Source organism: Corylus avellana, chromosome 3 (assembly GCF_965113065.1).
Source record: "Corylus avellana chromosome 3, dhCorAvel1.hap1.2, whole genome shotgun sequence".
In the NCBI taxonomy this organism is placed as follows: Eukaryota; Viridiplantae; Streptophyta; class Magnoliopsida; order Fagales; family Betulaceae; genus Corylus; species Corylus avellana.
The window spans coordinates 36,210,910-36,225,672 of record NC_142492.1 but is presented as its reverse complement, the minus strand read 5'-3'; the positions used below and the strand labels follow the sequence as shown (position 1 = coordinate 36,225,672).

Here is a 14,763-nt window from a genome sequence, read left to right as displayed (position 1 = left end):
AACAACAAAAAATTATTTAAAACACGATACATCAGCCAGTGTGCAAAATGGATTTAACGAGTTGCATTATTGAAGAATGCCTTCAATCATATAATAGAAATTTCTTGACAACTGCCTTCAGTCATTACTGTAAGATATTTGGAGTGATATTTCCAAACAACTCTTTGAATAGCCAGCAAAACCAAATACACAGAAAAGGAACTCAAACTCTTGATTCACGTCTTGGACCTGCTTATTTTCCTTAACAGGGAAACTTCCAACTATCTGATACATGAAGGGGGAAAAAAATGACAACGAGGATAATCAAATAGATATCCCCAAAGACTTCTTGAACTTCTCAACCTCCAAATACACTGTGGAGTATGGAAGGAACTCTGAGAAATGTTCCTTGCTCAGATCGTTAATCGCAACAGCAAGTTTAGGGATTTCTAAGGTCTCTTCATGGGTCAGAGTCCTGACAAACCTTGCTGGATTTCCTGCCCAAAGTTCACCAGTTGGTATTCTTCTCCCTGGGGGAACCACAGACCCAGCTTCAAGGATAGACTGGGTCTCCACCAAGGAACCTTCCATAAGAATGGAGTGCTGCCCAATAATGCACTCTGGTTCAACTGTGCACGACCGCAGGAGACTGTATGCGCCAACTGTCACAAATCTATCAATAGATGTCTCCGCAGGCAGGCCTGTTAAATAGAAAAGAGTTGGAAACTGTATAAACTAACAAAGATATTTGGAAGTATGATAAGGAATTTACTATTAGCATTTCTTCAGAATACCAAGTCCAATTGGAAAATCAAAAACAAAAACTGCAGTACATATTAATACAAAAATTAGTAACAGGAAAACGACGACACATAAAACAATCCATATTACCTGGCAAGTTTAACTACATCTATTTTACACAAAGATGTTGTCTTTTCCCCCCTCCCTATCTACAAGCTATGAGCAAATAAACTTGTCACAGTGATTCCTATTAGGTAAAAATTCTAAGTCAGTAGAAAATGATATGGAGAATTAACTCAAAAGCCCAGCTGATAATAGCCAGAAAGCAAAGGAAAAGTAAGCCAATAAAAAAATTACAAAAAAAATAAAGTGCTGCAAAATCTTTGATGTCAGAAAGAAGGGGGGGCAACACATAATTAGAGATTGAAGGAAATTGATAATGAGGGCAACAACATCAGGAGGTCAACTGAAGGTGCCAGCTAACCTGCTGGGTTAAGGTCTCTTGGGACATAGGATCAAATCACACTTTCATGAAGGCTGTGGTTGTTTATGGATTGCGTGAGGATTATTTCCTGCTCATAGATAATAATCTCACCAAAGCCAGCCTCAAACTTAAGAAAGTACATATACATACTTCCACAATTTGAACAGTTCACCTTTGGTAGATTAAAATTAAAAAAGCAGCCGTGGGTGCTGGGTTTGAAGGAAAGTGACAACTTAAGATAAAACAACAGGGTAGACAAAGGAGAACTCAAATAGTTTTGTGCTTGTTATGCGCATCAAGAACAACATTTGCGTCCCATCCATACTATATATGCAAATTTCTTTTGGGTGTTAGAAATCTTTCAATAAGCTAAGGTTATCAGCCAAGCAGGAACAACACTTACTAATGTCCTAATCTATCCATGCGTGGAAAAGCATCCGAAGAATAATGTATATGATGTGCAGAATTTCATTACAAAAAAGAAAGAAAAACCAGAAAAAAGGTTTTTTTTTTAAAAAAAATCTCCATTCATGTCCCTCAAAATCAAGAAATTATGGTTATTACATAGGGATCATGAAGAAATTTCAATATTATATTTCGTTTGAGACAAATGTCTCGCATCTCCATCTGATTATGGTTCAAGCAACAAACCAAGCATGGCCACTAAGAAACTCCAAGACGCTAAGGGAAAGGAATGACAAAATAATTAGTGGATGGCTCAACAAAGTGTTCCCCTAATATGTTATACACAATACACATATCTTAATATATAACCAGCCATCCAGCAATCCCTAAAGCAAAAAAAGACCAATCTAATAATAACCATCTGCATCTTATAATTCAATATAAAGTTTCAGTCTTTCAACAAACACATATAAACCCTAACTCAATTGTCAGCAAGGTATAAAATCCTAAACCACATTGTACCTACAGCCATAACTCCTCAGCAAAATGCCACAAAACTCAACAAATATATTCTTAACCTCAAAATTCAACAGAAAATCATACTTCCTTTTCTTTCTCTATCTATTCCTGGCGACCAATCATGAAATTAGACAAAAAGTTCAAAGCAAATTGCAATTTTCTTTTCTTTTCCATCCCATCAACGATGGACCATTTGCAATACAAAGTCCATGAACCTCTTCCAGTATAAAAGTTCCAGGCTTTCACAATCCATTATACAATCTCAAACTCAATTGTCAGCAAAGGCATGAAATTGTAAACCACATTGGCCTAAGTTCAGTTAATTCCATAAATATATGCCATGACCCGTTAACAAAAATGCCTTAAAAATGAAGAACTTTACACTCTTAGCCTCAAAATTCAACACAGCATATAAACCCTAACTCATTGTCAGTAATCATAAACCACATTGGACCTATCGCCTCGTTTCAGTTAATTCCACAAATCTATGCTATGATCCATTAACGAAGTACCGAAAAACTACAAGTTCACATTTTTAACCTCAAAATTCAACACAACACATAATCAAGAAGCACTTTTTTCTCTCAACACATCCTCAGCAACCAAATAGCGCGAATCATAACAATCTTTTTATAAAAGAGATTGAATTGGAACCTGTGGGTGAGGACCATGCGGCGTGGAGCACGCAGCGTTCCTGAACGTTGGAGCAGAACCCAACGCTGATCTTGTTGAGATCGCCGCGGAGGACCGAACCGGCCCAGACGGAGGCTCCGTCGTATACGGTGACCTGGCCGGCGAGCACCACGTTCGGGGCCACGTAGGCGTCCACGGCGATCTTCGGAAGCCACTGCCCCAGCGGTATGATCTTCCTCTGCCCTCTGTAGTCCCACCTCAAGCGATCCGCCGACTCCGTAATGGTCTTCGACGCTGCTTGGGTGGCCAGCGTGCGCTGGAGGACCGGGTTGAGGTGGGTGGAGCTCAGGGCCTTCCTCGAGATGCGAGCTAGAGCCGCTGCCATGGCTTCGGCTTTGATGGAGAGGAGCTGGTAATGGAGGAGGAGAGAGTGGAAACAGAGCGAGTGGGTGGAAGGTGGATGGGGAGTTGTACGCGTTTGGGCCGACAAGTGGGTTTTGTAGTTTGGGGGACTCTTTTCTGTTCTTTGTATTGGAGTAATTGTTGATCGGCCCGATTTGAGCCTGTATGTCATGTTGGGCTTTGTGTTTTAAGGCCCATTTTGTTGACACTGGCATTTGGCATGACTAACACTATGAAATTTTTTTTCTCCAAAAAAAAAGAAGAAAAAAACTATGAAATTTTCCTAATTTACGCGTTTTAAGTGATTTTTTTTTAAAAAAAAAAATTTGTTGACATAGAAAGTCACTTAAAAACACATTATGTCAGCTAGTGATAAATGAGCGTGAAAAGTAGCATTACTCTTTTGTGGCCTTCGATTAAGAAGTCATTAAGTAAATTAACTTAACGAGAATCCACCACATAAATCCACTCTCTTGTGGCCTTCGATTTTGAATTATATTTATAATTATCTGAAGGAGATGAAAGATGTAGACAAAATGCATGTGTGCAAACAACAGTCCAAAAAAAGAAATTAAAATTGAGCATAATTTGTTCTCCTGTAAGGATAAAGTCTATACTTTCTATACCCCAAGTGCCCCACTAACTAAAAATCAGACATATCATGAAGCCAAGAGCAAGGCATTTCACCCTTGATTCACTCAGCAGGGCTTGCCCAATTTGCCTTATCGACTCTAGCTTTCCTTTTGCAGATTCCAATTCCTAGCAAAAAGATGATTGAAAAATACACTACTTATACTTATCCACTCGTACCACTTTAGTACTATTTCTTTAAATATCTTGGTCATAAAATGAAACATGCGTGGAACTAAAGCTACTTAAAATACAATTGGATTTAATTAAGTTATCAGGCAAAAAAGCAATTTGGATTAAGTGATCTTTCTTTTTAGAGTACTAATACTATTTAGGGTTCGTTTGTTTGGGATTGCTATTCAAAAAGTGCGATTAAAAATACTGATTTGAAAACGTGATTTTTAAAAATGCAGTTAAAGCGTTTAACAAAATCGTAGTTTGACCTTTAAAATCGCAATTTAGTATTTAAAATTGTGCATTTTTAAAGAAAAACATCATTATCTACTATTTGAAAACACATATTTGGTTTAAGTGAAGCTATTAGAAGGCATATGATCATTCTTTTTAGAGTAATACTATTTACACAGCTACATGACTGTCGTATAACGGTAATAAAGTGGTAGTAAAAATTAGCCATTGATTTTTTTAAAGTACTAATCTAATTACTAATTTTCATTGCCACATTATTAAATTATATGACAGTCATATAATAATTTACTAAATAACATTATTTTATTTTTAAAGGAAATGCAATGGTTGAGGAAGACAGCAGAAACCATTTAAAGAGGAATATAATCTTTGCACAAGAACGAAAACAGTCATTTTGATTTTATTATTCTTTATCCCCCTATCATCCTGATGCATGCAAAAAAAATTTCAGTTCAGGATTCAGAAGGAATAAAATAAGGATTAGATCACCTAAAAAAAAGGATTAGATCATACTTTTACTACATATATTGATAGAATATCAATCTTTTTCCAAAAATTTAAGTGGATATTGTAAATAATTAATTAATTTAATTATTTAATTAATATTCCAGCCAAATGTGTGTCAACAAAAAAAAAAAAAATGAAAACATTTATAATTGATGATCAATTTATGACCAAGGAATATAAATCATAATTAAGCTCCTTGTTTTTTTTTTGGGCTTCAGAGAAGCATTATACACTTGTTCATGTGTTTATGGGGTGTGTTTTTTGTTTGTCTTTTTTCTTTTTAAAAAAATATTATGATATAACATAAAGATAAAAACGGTTTTTAAGTTTTTAAAAGTGTTTTGTGATTTAATTTGTTTGTTAATATTACATTTATCTCGAAAACAAAATACAAACAAAGAGACCTAAACCTTTCGGATGTGGAATATTTAAACAATAATATTGCATCTTTCGCATCATGATCAGTAAAAGCATAAGAACTTGTGGGAATATATCTTGAAGACTAGTGCAGACCCATACAGTTGAAGCAATTAAGATATATCTATCTGCAATTGTATCTATCTGTTTGCGGATCTCAAAAGATATTTTTGAAAATGGACCACGTACAGCTCGTTTATTCTTATCTCAATACTTTTGAACTTTGTGGCCATTGCTATAAATAGACACCAGATTTTTGTTACCATTAATTGTAAGCTACAAAACTGTAAAGAGCTAAAAATGGAGTTGAGTTATAAGCAAGAATGGTTCCCCAAAGGCAAGCCGGTGGCAACTTTGTATCAAGCACCGAAGGCATCATCAGTATCTTTGCCACATTCAGTCATCATGAAACAATACCCATCGGCTTCATCAACTGCTTCTGTAAGTTTATTTGAAGGTGTTGACAACCTCTACACCAGCTGCGATGTAAGCATTGATGCCAGGGCTGAGAGTTTTATCTCAAGCGTTCGAGCACGTTTTCAGGCTTGAAAGGCCTGAATATTGAACTTTAATTTATAGCATGTGTTTTGTATGTAGTGCACTAGTCCATCTCTCCTAGTATAGAAGTACTGAGAGTTCTTTAATTTTGATCAATACAATAATAAATTTGCTTTGTTTCTTTCATCTAATTAAATCAGTCCTTTTAAATTATATGTATATATATATATGTTGCCATGTTGGCCTAACCTCAAGTCAAGCTTGGTGAAGTAGCATATATGCACCCCAAGTTGGTCAAATGAGTCTGCAATGAGCGGAATGGGGTATATATCGGCTAATTTCACATGTTGGAGATAAGTAGACTCGAACTGCTTATATCTTCTTTCCTATTGTTATTATGATTTTCTTATCTTTAAAAATGTAAAGATCACACTGATCGATCTTATAATCAAATGCCTTCTCCAATGGAATATGTAACGAAAAAGCCTAGAGGCTTTTGAGGAGTGTGTAACCCACCACCATGTTAATAAAGACCATAAAAAGAGAGATTGTTGTGACTTGTGATCACTTTTCTTGTGAGAATCTTTATTTCGTACTCGAAATTTGCTTTCACAAATAAACAACCGTGAAGAAAGCAAAAAGGATTCAGACATAAGAATCGACATGCATCAATGTAAAGTTCATGAGTTTGAATACTGAGATTTATGTTATTTACTTTTCAATTCAATTAAATTAATATTGTACGTGCTAGACTCATTTATTAAGAAAAACGTTAAAATATTAATTAAATAATCAAATCAATAATTTTTTATTAATTTAAACTTTTGAAATAAGTAATAACTTTTAATTCTAATATTTCTTATGAAACATATGATTCAAGCACGTAATGGTGGAGGAGTCAGCATGATGTCACAGGCATCTTCGGGGTTAGTAACAACTTTAATGACCAAGAAACCTAAAATATGTTGTCCGCAGGAAGATATATATGATAGAATTCATAATGAAATAGAAATATAAATAAATTGCAGAAATAAAATAAATGAGAGACAGATTTTAACGTGGTTCGGTCAACAAATTACATCCACAGATAAAGCCCAAAGAGCTACATTAAGTTCTTATTGAATAATTTGTTTACAATACAGAATGCTCTATTTATAAAGCTTATACATAAATATAATCTTAATCAAATTCTCTAATTTAAGGTAATCAAATCATAATCAAATTCCCTGGCTAATCTAATATTCATCAAATATCTAACTTTATGGTCATTTAAATATACTCTAACAATATATATACATTTGAGGGCAAGGTCCATAGACCATATATACATATTTTTAAAAATTCAAAGGCATGCTTGAGCTGCTCTGATTATCAATCTTCAGAAAAGTAATTAATTAGGCTGTCCAAAAATATTCTTGACTTGCGCAACTTTTTAAAAGGTCTTCTTTTAGATGGAATCTTTCTTGGATAGACCAATCAATTTGGTTATATTTGCACGTACAAAGTCCTCTAGCTCTAGAAACTTTTGTTAAATCAGCAATTAACAAAAGCAAATTTAATCATTAAATTAACAACTTAATTAACAACTTCAAACACAAGTCATATATATACGAAGATAAAAAGGGAGAGAACACAAAACACCAAATTAAAAAAGGAAAAAAAAAGAAGTTGTGAACGACTTATAATTAATTCGTCGCTGCTGAACAATTATATGATTACAATAACTATTATTGAAGTAATTGAAGATTCTTTAATACTGTAACTGGTGGGAGATCATCATCTGGTGCTTAATGGTTAAATCCATGCTGAAGAATCCTGCACTTCAAAATCATTGTACGTCGGGCAATAGAGAGGGTTAGAAAATGCAAAGTTGCAAGAGATCGACGAGCTAATATTTGAAAAACTACTTAGAAAAAAAAAAAAAAAAACAGCTTATGAAATTCATGACTTTCTTGGATTTCATAAACCTAAAGGAAAGGAGAATATTGTCATTACTCCTCGTATTTGGTTTAAGTACCTAGTAAAAGAAGAGTGTTGCTAATTAGGGTATTACAACATTTACTACAAGTTTTTTACAAATTAATTATGTGGCAATTATGTTACACTTATCATGCATGTTATGTCAGTTGTTTCTGGCCACTAAACAATTAAAAGTGATAATATGGATTGCTACACCAATTTGTAAATGGGTTCCAAGCATTTTTTTAACAATTAAATTTGATTGTTGGTGACATGACAAATGTCATATCAAACTAAAATTATTTATTCCAATTCCATGCTAAATCATTACATATTTATTTCAAAAACTTGAATAGATAGAAAAGTATAAATGTACCTATTCAATTAGGAAAAAAAAAACATGAATATTTCAGTATCTTAGCTTGAATAAATCAAAATGATTTACCTTGGGTATGCGTTGCACGCATTCACTCCCGAAATACTTGATCTTACGTAAGAATCATGCAGCTCATGCAACTTGACCTCAAAGAAAACATGAATACGCGTCAGACTGTAATATCCAGTGAAAAAAGAACTTTGAATGGGTATAAGATAAGATAATGGTCTTTGAAAATCTCACTCTTTTCTGCAGACGAGAGTTTTCCTCTTGCAGGGCTCTGTGCTGCGTTTGAACAAGAACAGAAAAATTAAAAATAATCGGAAGAGGATTTGGAAGAGAGAGAGAGAGAGATGAAACAAGAGATTTAAGTAGTTTGGCCATAAAAATTTAAGCTCAAGTTGTGAAAAATACTTAAAAATTTCTTGTAAAACGACACAATAACATATCAGTCTATGGACAAGCGTCCCTTCACTTTTCAACAATCCCATATAGAACATGGGCTGGAGTCATATACTAAATATTTATATATAATACTTAAAAGAATTCCTTGAAATATCTATATATTTATATTTTATTTTATTATATATATACACAACTCAAGCCTCACTCTTCTTAAAAAAAAAAATTAGTTTCTATTTTATAAATAATAATTTAACATAATATCAAACATGAGACCAGTTTAAACGGCCGGCCAAATTAAATCTACGGGGTAGGTAGGTTGTGACCCTTAACCAAAAACAAAAAGACTTTGACTGTTATGATGTGATAGACCATTTTGTTTTTCTCATAACACTGATTCAATTTCAAGTCGGGCCTAGCTTGTACGTCAAGGTTAATAATCAAGAACCACTTTAATAAAATCTTAGGATCAAGATTCCTAGAGATGAGGTTAATTATTCCTTTCTGTCCTTTTTTTTATTTATGAAGTTTCACGGCCAAAAACAGCGCACTGCTTCCAAATTAATTCATTGCTATACATATATCTCACCTTCCTTTTCATCAAATTGCTGTGCTCGGAAATGATGCGTCTCTGTTGATTAAAAAAAAAAAAAAAATTAGTCTCAAACAAATAATAATCCAGTTAATTAATATTATGCATGGTGGATATATATATATATATATATATATATAGAGAGAGAGAGAGAGAGAGAGAGAGAGAGAGAGAGAAAGTTTTTTCCACAGATTACATGGTCGATCGAGTTATGTTAATTCATTAAGTTATAATTTCTTCTTCTTCTTTTTTTTTTAATCCATAAATGACTTGTTTTTGGTAAGAGACTAATTAACACTAAGAATAATTTACCTTTTTAGAACGGATGCGTTCAACCCCAATCTTTATCTGTCGCTCAACCTGTTTCAACTCCTTCATGCCCAACATTGATATATCTTCTCCAGCCAAGTGCCTTAAAATAATAAACCATATGCATATATAAGAGTAAGTTGATGATTTTTATGGGTGTGACGAATAATAGGCAATATATATACATACTTGAGTCTTGTCTCCAATATGTCTATCGATCTCTTGAGCTCCTCAATTTCAGTCCTCCAAAACTGTTATTGGTAGAAAATTGCAAACAGCTAGCTATAAGGATCAAATGGTTGAACTCGATCGATCCACAAATACAAAACTCGAAACTAATATTTAAAGTTGAAACCATCAGCTTAATTCTTGAGGGTTTATTTGTGAACATTTGTGCAGCATGCATGATTTACATATGTTTTCAAAAGAACATATTTCAATGAAGAAAAGAGAAAGCTAGAGATAGACTAATTATGTCAATTAATAAAGAAGATCTCCATCATCACCAGTGATTTTATTTTGGAAATGGGTAATTTATTCGTGTATTATTTTCTTACCATTATGTCCACACGATAATCCCTTTTTTGGCCTTTTTCTTAGGGGAAAAATGAACAGGAAGAGCATGGTATATATATATATATATTGGTACGTAGTCTTAGTCGATCACTGTATTTAAGTTCGAGATTAACTGTGACATAACTCTAACATCTCCACTTCCATTCAATCACCTGGAGAAATTTTTCTACTTTTGGTGTTTCCAAAGAATTTACTCTTTCAACCACAAACAGAAACATATAAATTATAATAAGAAGCCCCAGATAATAAATACCTCCATTGATCTAGAGCGTTGGTCACTTGATTGAGGTAATCCTCTTTCATCGCGAAACCTCCCAATGGTTCTGTGCATGCTGCATATATATCACAAATACAAAAATAATTAAAACTTTTTTTACATACAATATATATATATATATATATATATATATAGAGAGAGAGAGAGAGAGAGAGAGAGAGAGAGAGAGAGGACTAACTCATGGCTAGCAAACTGATAAGCCTTTCCAGAGGGAGAGAAGATGAGGAGTGCAACTTCAGCATCGCATAAGATGGACAATTCAAGAGCCTTCTTCAAAAGGCCATTTCTCCTCTTTGAGAAGGTCACCTGCCTGCTTGTTGGGTTCTCTATTCTCTTCAGCTCTACTTTGCCTCTCCCCATTTCTTTAACCCCAAACAACCTAAAGTATACCTTAGGGAAAACCTTTTAATAGTATACCATATGCCATATGGTAAGCTAACCAAGACACGCGGGGGCACACACAATGCTTTATTATATATATAATGCTTAATTCCATCTCACAAAAGAAGATTTTAGTGTCGGTATGGTTTAGCGGTTTTAAAACGTGTAGTTTGAAAAAAATAATGATTTTAAAATCTAGTTAATGAAAATATGATTTTTAAAAATGAAGTTAAGCATTTAATTAAATTGTTATTTGACCTTTAAAATTATGATTCAATCTTTAAAATTGTGCATTTTAAAGAACTCACTTCATTGCTTGTAATTTGAAAATGTGAAAACACTAGAAGTAGGAGCGAATAAACATAAATCCAACTTAATATCATGAACATTCAATTTTTCATAGAAGCTTCGAGGCTTTCCTAGGTAGCCACTATATATGTAGAATCTTCGAGGCTTTCAAAATAGGTTGGATTTTCACATTCATTATATATGTAGAACTTACACGTGAGTCTTATTGGTTAATTTGAATATATATATATATATATATATATATATATATATATATATATAAGACAAATAAAAAATATACATATATATATATATAGCGCAGGTCTCTTTCGTGTGTATGTAAATGCATATGCTTACATATATGCCCGTGCACGCAAAATGTGCAAACTTTTCTACTTAATAATCGAGTATGAGGCAAAATGAATGAAAATTTAGGAGATCGATTGGTCTATATAATTGTGTGGCGCGAATGACGCTGGTGTGACACGACAGCACTATCAAATCTCCTTTTGACACGATCACATTCTTTCATTATTATTTGGAAGACCTCTTACAATTTAATTCTATTTGGATATGAATCTTCCGCATGCCCCGATCATTTCCATGGTTTAAAAGTTTACATTTTTTTTTTTTTTTTATTTGGGTTGGGGGGGTTGGTTTATGATGCTGAAATGACAAAATTTTTCTCCAAAATGGGTTGGAGAAATTTTATTCAACCTAGTCTATAGAAGTGATATATATCCCTTAAACATGTGAGATGCACATGTTTTTTTAATAGCAGAGACAAAGCTGAAATAAATTTTATTAAAAAACTCATGTACATCTCACATATTATTAAATAAATGAATACGTGCCACTTTTATAGACTAGGTTTAAAGAAAATTCCTCTAACCCAGTTTGAAGGAAAACTTTATCCATGCTGAAATATGCCTTGATTGATTGAATTTGGTTATTTCATGCCGTCTCTCTTATGTTCCTTAAAAAATGATGGAACTTTTTTTTTTTTTTTGTTTACATGTCCGCACAAGAGAGAGGGGGGGATTCGAACTAGTGACCTCCGCTTCATTAGGTGTGGTCCCAGCCAATTGAGCTATTGCTTTGGGACAAAATAATGTGACTTTTAACATCACTATTTGATCAAAATTTAATAGTGATTAATCACAAGTTCAATTGTGATTTTAAAAATCACATCATTTTTAGAGAAATACAAGAAAAACTTGTAGCATTACTCTTTTATGCATCTTTCGACTCAAAAACGCAATTTTGCCATTATGCTCCCATAGCCGGGGCGGAATTATGTTAAGCCCCAAAATCTCAATGCGCATCTTTTTTTTTTTTTTTTTTTAATTATTTCTATAATTTCTTAAAATTAAAATCTTACCTTTCAAAGTATTTTCTTTTTAGTTTAGTTCACTCATACCTCAAATTTTAGTAATTCCGGCCGCCCCTGCCGACACCATGCTCCTTACCTTCCACTAGGGCTGCTTGGATGCAACTCGTTCCTTCTTCAACAAGTCTCTGATCATTACTAATTTTTTCTTCTATGATATATATTAACTCACCAACTATTCTAACAAATTTAGTTTGTAAAAAGTACTAAACTTAACCATTTAATTAGTAAATACGAAAAAAAAAAAACAAAAAAAAAGCGGTCAAATGAATAATTATATTTAAAGTAAATTATGTTCATATTTTATGGGATTTGAAGCATGCAGTTTCATTGACGTATTCGAGTTTCTAGTTTTCTAAGTAATTATTTTACTAAATCATTTCTTATTCCCTCTTAATTAACAAATATTAATTGCATGATAATTATGAGATATCATGTAGAATGATTTGAGAATAAAATCCACCATAGGTCCTACTATACTTTTATCTTTTTCATAATTATATGGATAACAATTATCCCATATCTCCCATAAAGAGGGATATGCATCCCAAGATGTATACTCCAAGTCTCCGGCTCAGAGTTTCTCTCTCCCACCACATGAACCCTAATTTCTTACCTTTTCTTCATTCCAAATATTATGATAATTTAAGTATCAAAGTGTTTATAATTCTAGAAGAGATCGTTCCCGTAATAATTTTTTATTATTATTTTGTAAGTAGTTTATCACCGGTCTTGTCATACCAAAAACTATTCCAACAAGATTTAATCATGTGAGAAGTCGACACGCAAAGATTAAGAACAGTGAAAGAGTTAATCTAAGATCCTAGGAGAGATCGACACGTGTTTCGCGGATTTGATTGGTCAGCTATCTTATTAAATCGAGAGTGGATGTGCATTGGCTGAAAAAATCAAAAGTTTGTAAATATCATGATGTTCTTCTTGAAAGTTCTGTTCAGCTTTTTGAGAAAATAAAAAGTCCCCACCCCCCCTCCATCGTGGGGACATGATAACGCAACGTAAGAGCCATACCTCCAGGTGGCCCACCATTCTATGATGAACTCAACCTCGGACATCGAACCCTATCTTCCCTTCTCGTAAATCATTGTTAAGTATTTGAAATAAAATTAGGGTTAAATACCTTTCCTCTTATACAATTTAACAATTTTATTTTTTGTCTTTTTAGTTTCAATTTGTATCATAAATGATATTTGATTAATGGCAAAAAAAGGAAATTATACCTTCATCTAAATTTTATTCAAAATTTGATAAAAAAACTACATCAGCATTATTAAAAAATTAACAGGTATCTATATATTAATTTAAAATTTAAAATTATAAAAAATTTTAAAATTTTAAAAAAACAAAACAACTGGGGTTTGCCAAACCACCCCCAAAGGCCATGGGATTGGCCAAGCCATCCCCAAGGATGAAAGGGATGGCTCGAGCCACTCCTTCCCCCCCCCCCCCCCCCCCCTTTTTTTTTTAATTTATAATTTTTTAATTTTTTAAAATTTAAAAATTTTAATTTTATATTTTTAATTAATATATGGACACGTGTCAATTTTTTAACGGTGCTGACGTGGCTTTCCGTCAAGTTTTGGATGGAATTTAGACGGAAGTATTATCTTCGTTTTTTGCCATTACTCAAATTCTATTTGTGATACAAATTAAAACCGAAGGAGAAAAAAAGAAAATTGTTAAACCACATGGGGCTAAAATGTATTTAACTCATAAAATTATTTAAAGGTTAAGTCGATGATAAATTAATTATTTAATTAATATTTCACTACTCTTTGCATTTTAATTATGAATTTAATAATTTAAAGCTTCAAATATTATTTTATACGATATAATTAATTTGTTCCTATCATAAGGTCACTTCACGAACAATAAAGTTAAGCTCAAAAGCAACGAGTATTTATGAATAGAATATGTAGGAACATATAAATTCTATGGTCTAGAGGCTTCCTTTTTGTATCACTTCATCACAAAGTCTCTTTTGTGTCTTTAGTTCTTTTTAAAATCCCTATTGAGGTTGAAATGCCCATTGTCACAATTCAAGAAAAATGTAGTCACATTTGCACTGTACTAAAAAAACTTTAGTCCAAGTTATAATTAGATTTTTTTTTTTCTTTTTTGTAGTGGCTTATATAGTTCAGCCTTGTAAATTAAAAAATCAATGTGACTTAGCATTCATGCAATATCTTCACGATCTTGTGAAACAACTTAAATTGAGTTAGAAAGCTTAAAAAGCTATTTATTTGGTAAAAAAAAAAAAATTAAAAGTACTTATTTGACTTGTTTAAAACGCACTTTTAGAAAAATATTAAAATTAAAAGCTACTTTTGACTTTAAAAGTTCTACTTTTTTAAACACAATCTCTAATATGTTCTAAAAACTCAAGGAACTTGGAAGGTGTTCCTTATGGCAATCAATATTGCTCATTTATATTTGTAAAATTTTTATGAAACTTAAAAAGAACTCAATTATTTTGAATGTAAACTTTTTTTTTTTTAATAAATAATGTTATACTTACTTCCACTTATTTATAATTACATCCATTCTCCCA

At 32.7% G+C, this 14,763-nt stretch overlaps 2 protein-coding genes across 5 annotated transcripts; both read right to left on the bottom strand.

Annotated features, from left to right (window-relative positions):
• Positions 1 to 91: 91 nt before the first annotated feature.
• Positions 92 to 3,236, bottom strand: LOC132176645 (gamma carbonic anhydrase-like 2, mitochondrial). The gene is made up of 2 exons (XM_059588909.2): positions 2,783 to 3,236; positions 92 to 680 (listed from the first exon to the last, which is right to left on the bottom strand). The coding sequence occupies exons 1-2, from the start codon at positions 3,144 to 3,146 to the stop codon at positions 304 to 306; spliced, it is 741 nt and encodes a 246-aa protein (XP_059444892.2). The 5' UTR covers positions 3,147 to 3,236; the 3' UTR covers positions 92 to 303.
• A 4,024-nt stretch (positions 3,237 to 7,260) lies between these two features.
• Positions 7,261 to 10,584, bottom strand: LOC132175304 (MADS-box transcription factor 17). 4 transcript variants are annotated; one of them, XM_059587195.2, is made up of 8 exons: positions 10,314 to 10,584; positions 10,112 to 10,190; positions 9,472 to 9,533; positions 9,286 to 9,385; positions 8,971 to 9,012; positions 8,223 to 8,264; positions 8,049 to 8,119; positions 7,261 to 7,464 (listed from the first exon to the last, which is right to left on the bottom strand). In XM_059587195.2, the coding sequence occupies exons 1-8, from the start codon at positions 10,493 to 10,495 to the stop codon at positions 7,395 to 7,397; spliced, it is 648 nt and encodes a 215-aa protein (XP_059443178.1). In that variant the 5' UTR covers positions 10,496 to 10,584; the 3' UTR covers positions 7,261 to 7,394. The 4 variants fall into 4 exon arrangements, 2 of the variants coding, with proteins under 2 accessions (XP_059443178.1, XP_059443179.1); XM_059587196.2 differs by having other exon boundaries at positions 7,263 to 7,459; positions 10,314 to 10,583; XR_009439414.2 differs by having other exon boundaries at positions 7,440 to 7,459; positions 8,223 to 8,259.
• Between the last annotated feature and the right edge of the window lie 4,179 nt (positions 10,585 to 14,763).

Bases quoted from the DNA above. Each gene is read 5' to 3' on its own strand.
- LOC132176645 (XM_059588909.2), bottom strand. From the start codon at position 3,146: ATGGCAGCGGCTCTAGCTCGCATCTCGAGGAAGGCCCTGAGCTCCACC. The intron at 681-2,782 runs GTTCCAATTCAA...TCTATTTAACAG, and splicing joins CGCATGGTCCTCACCCACAG to GCCTGCCTGCGGAGACATCT.
- LOC132175304 (XM_059587195.2), bottom strand. From the start codon at position 10,495: ATGGGGAGAGGCAAAGTAGAGCTGAAGAGAATAGAGAACCCAACAAGC. The intron at 9,386-9,471 runs GTATGTATATAT...TATTATTTTAAG, and splicing joins ATATTGGAGACAAGACTCAA to GCACTTGGCTGGAGAAGATA. The intron at 8,265-8,970 runs GTGAGATATATG...GTTCAAACGCAG, and splicing joins GCAATTTGATGAAAAGGAAG to CACAGAGCCCTGCAAGAGGA.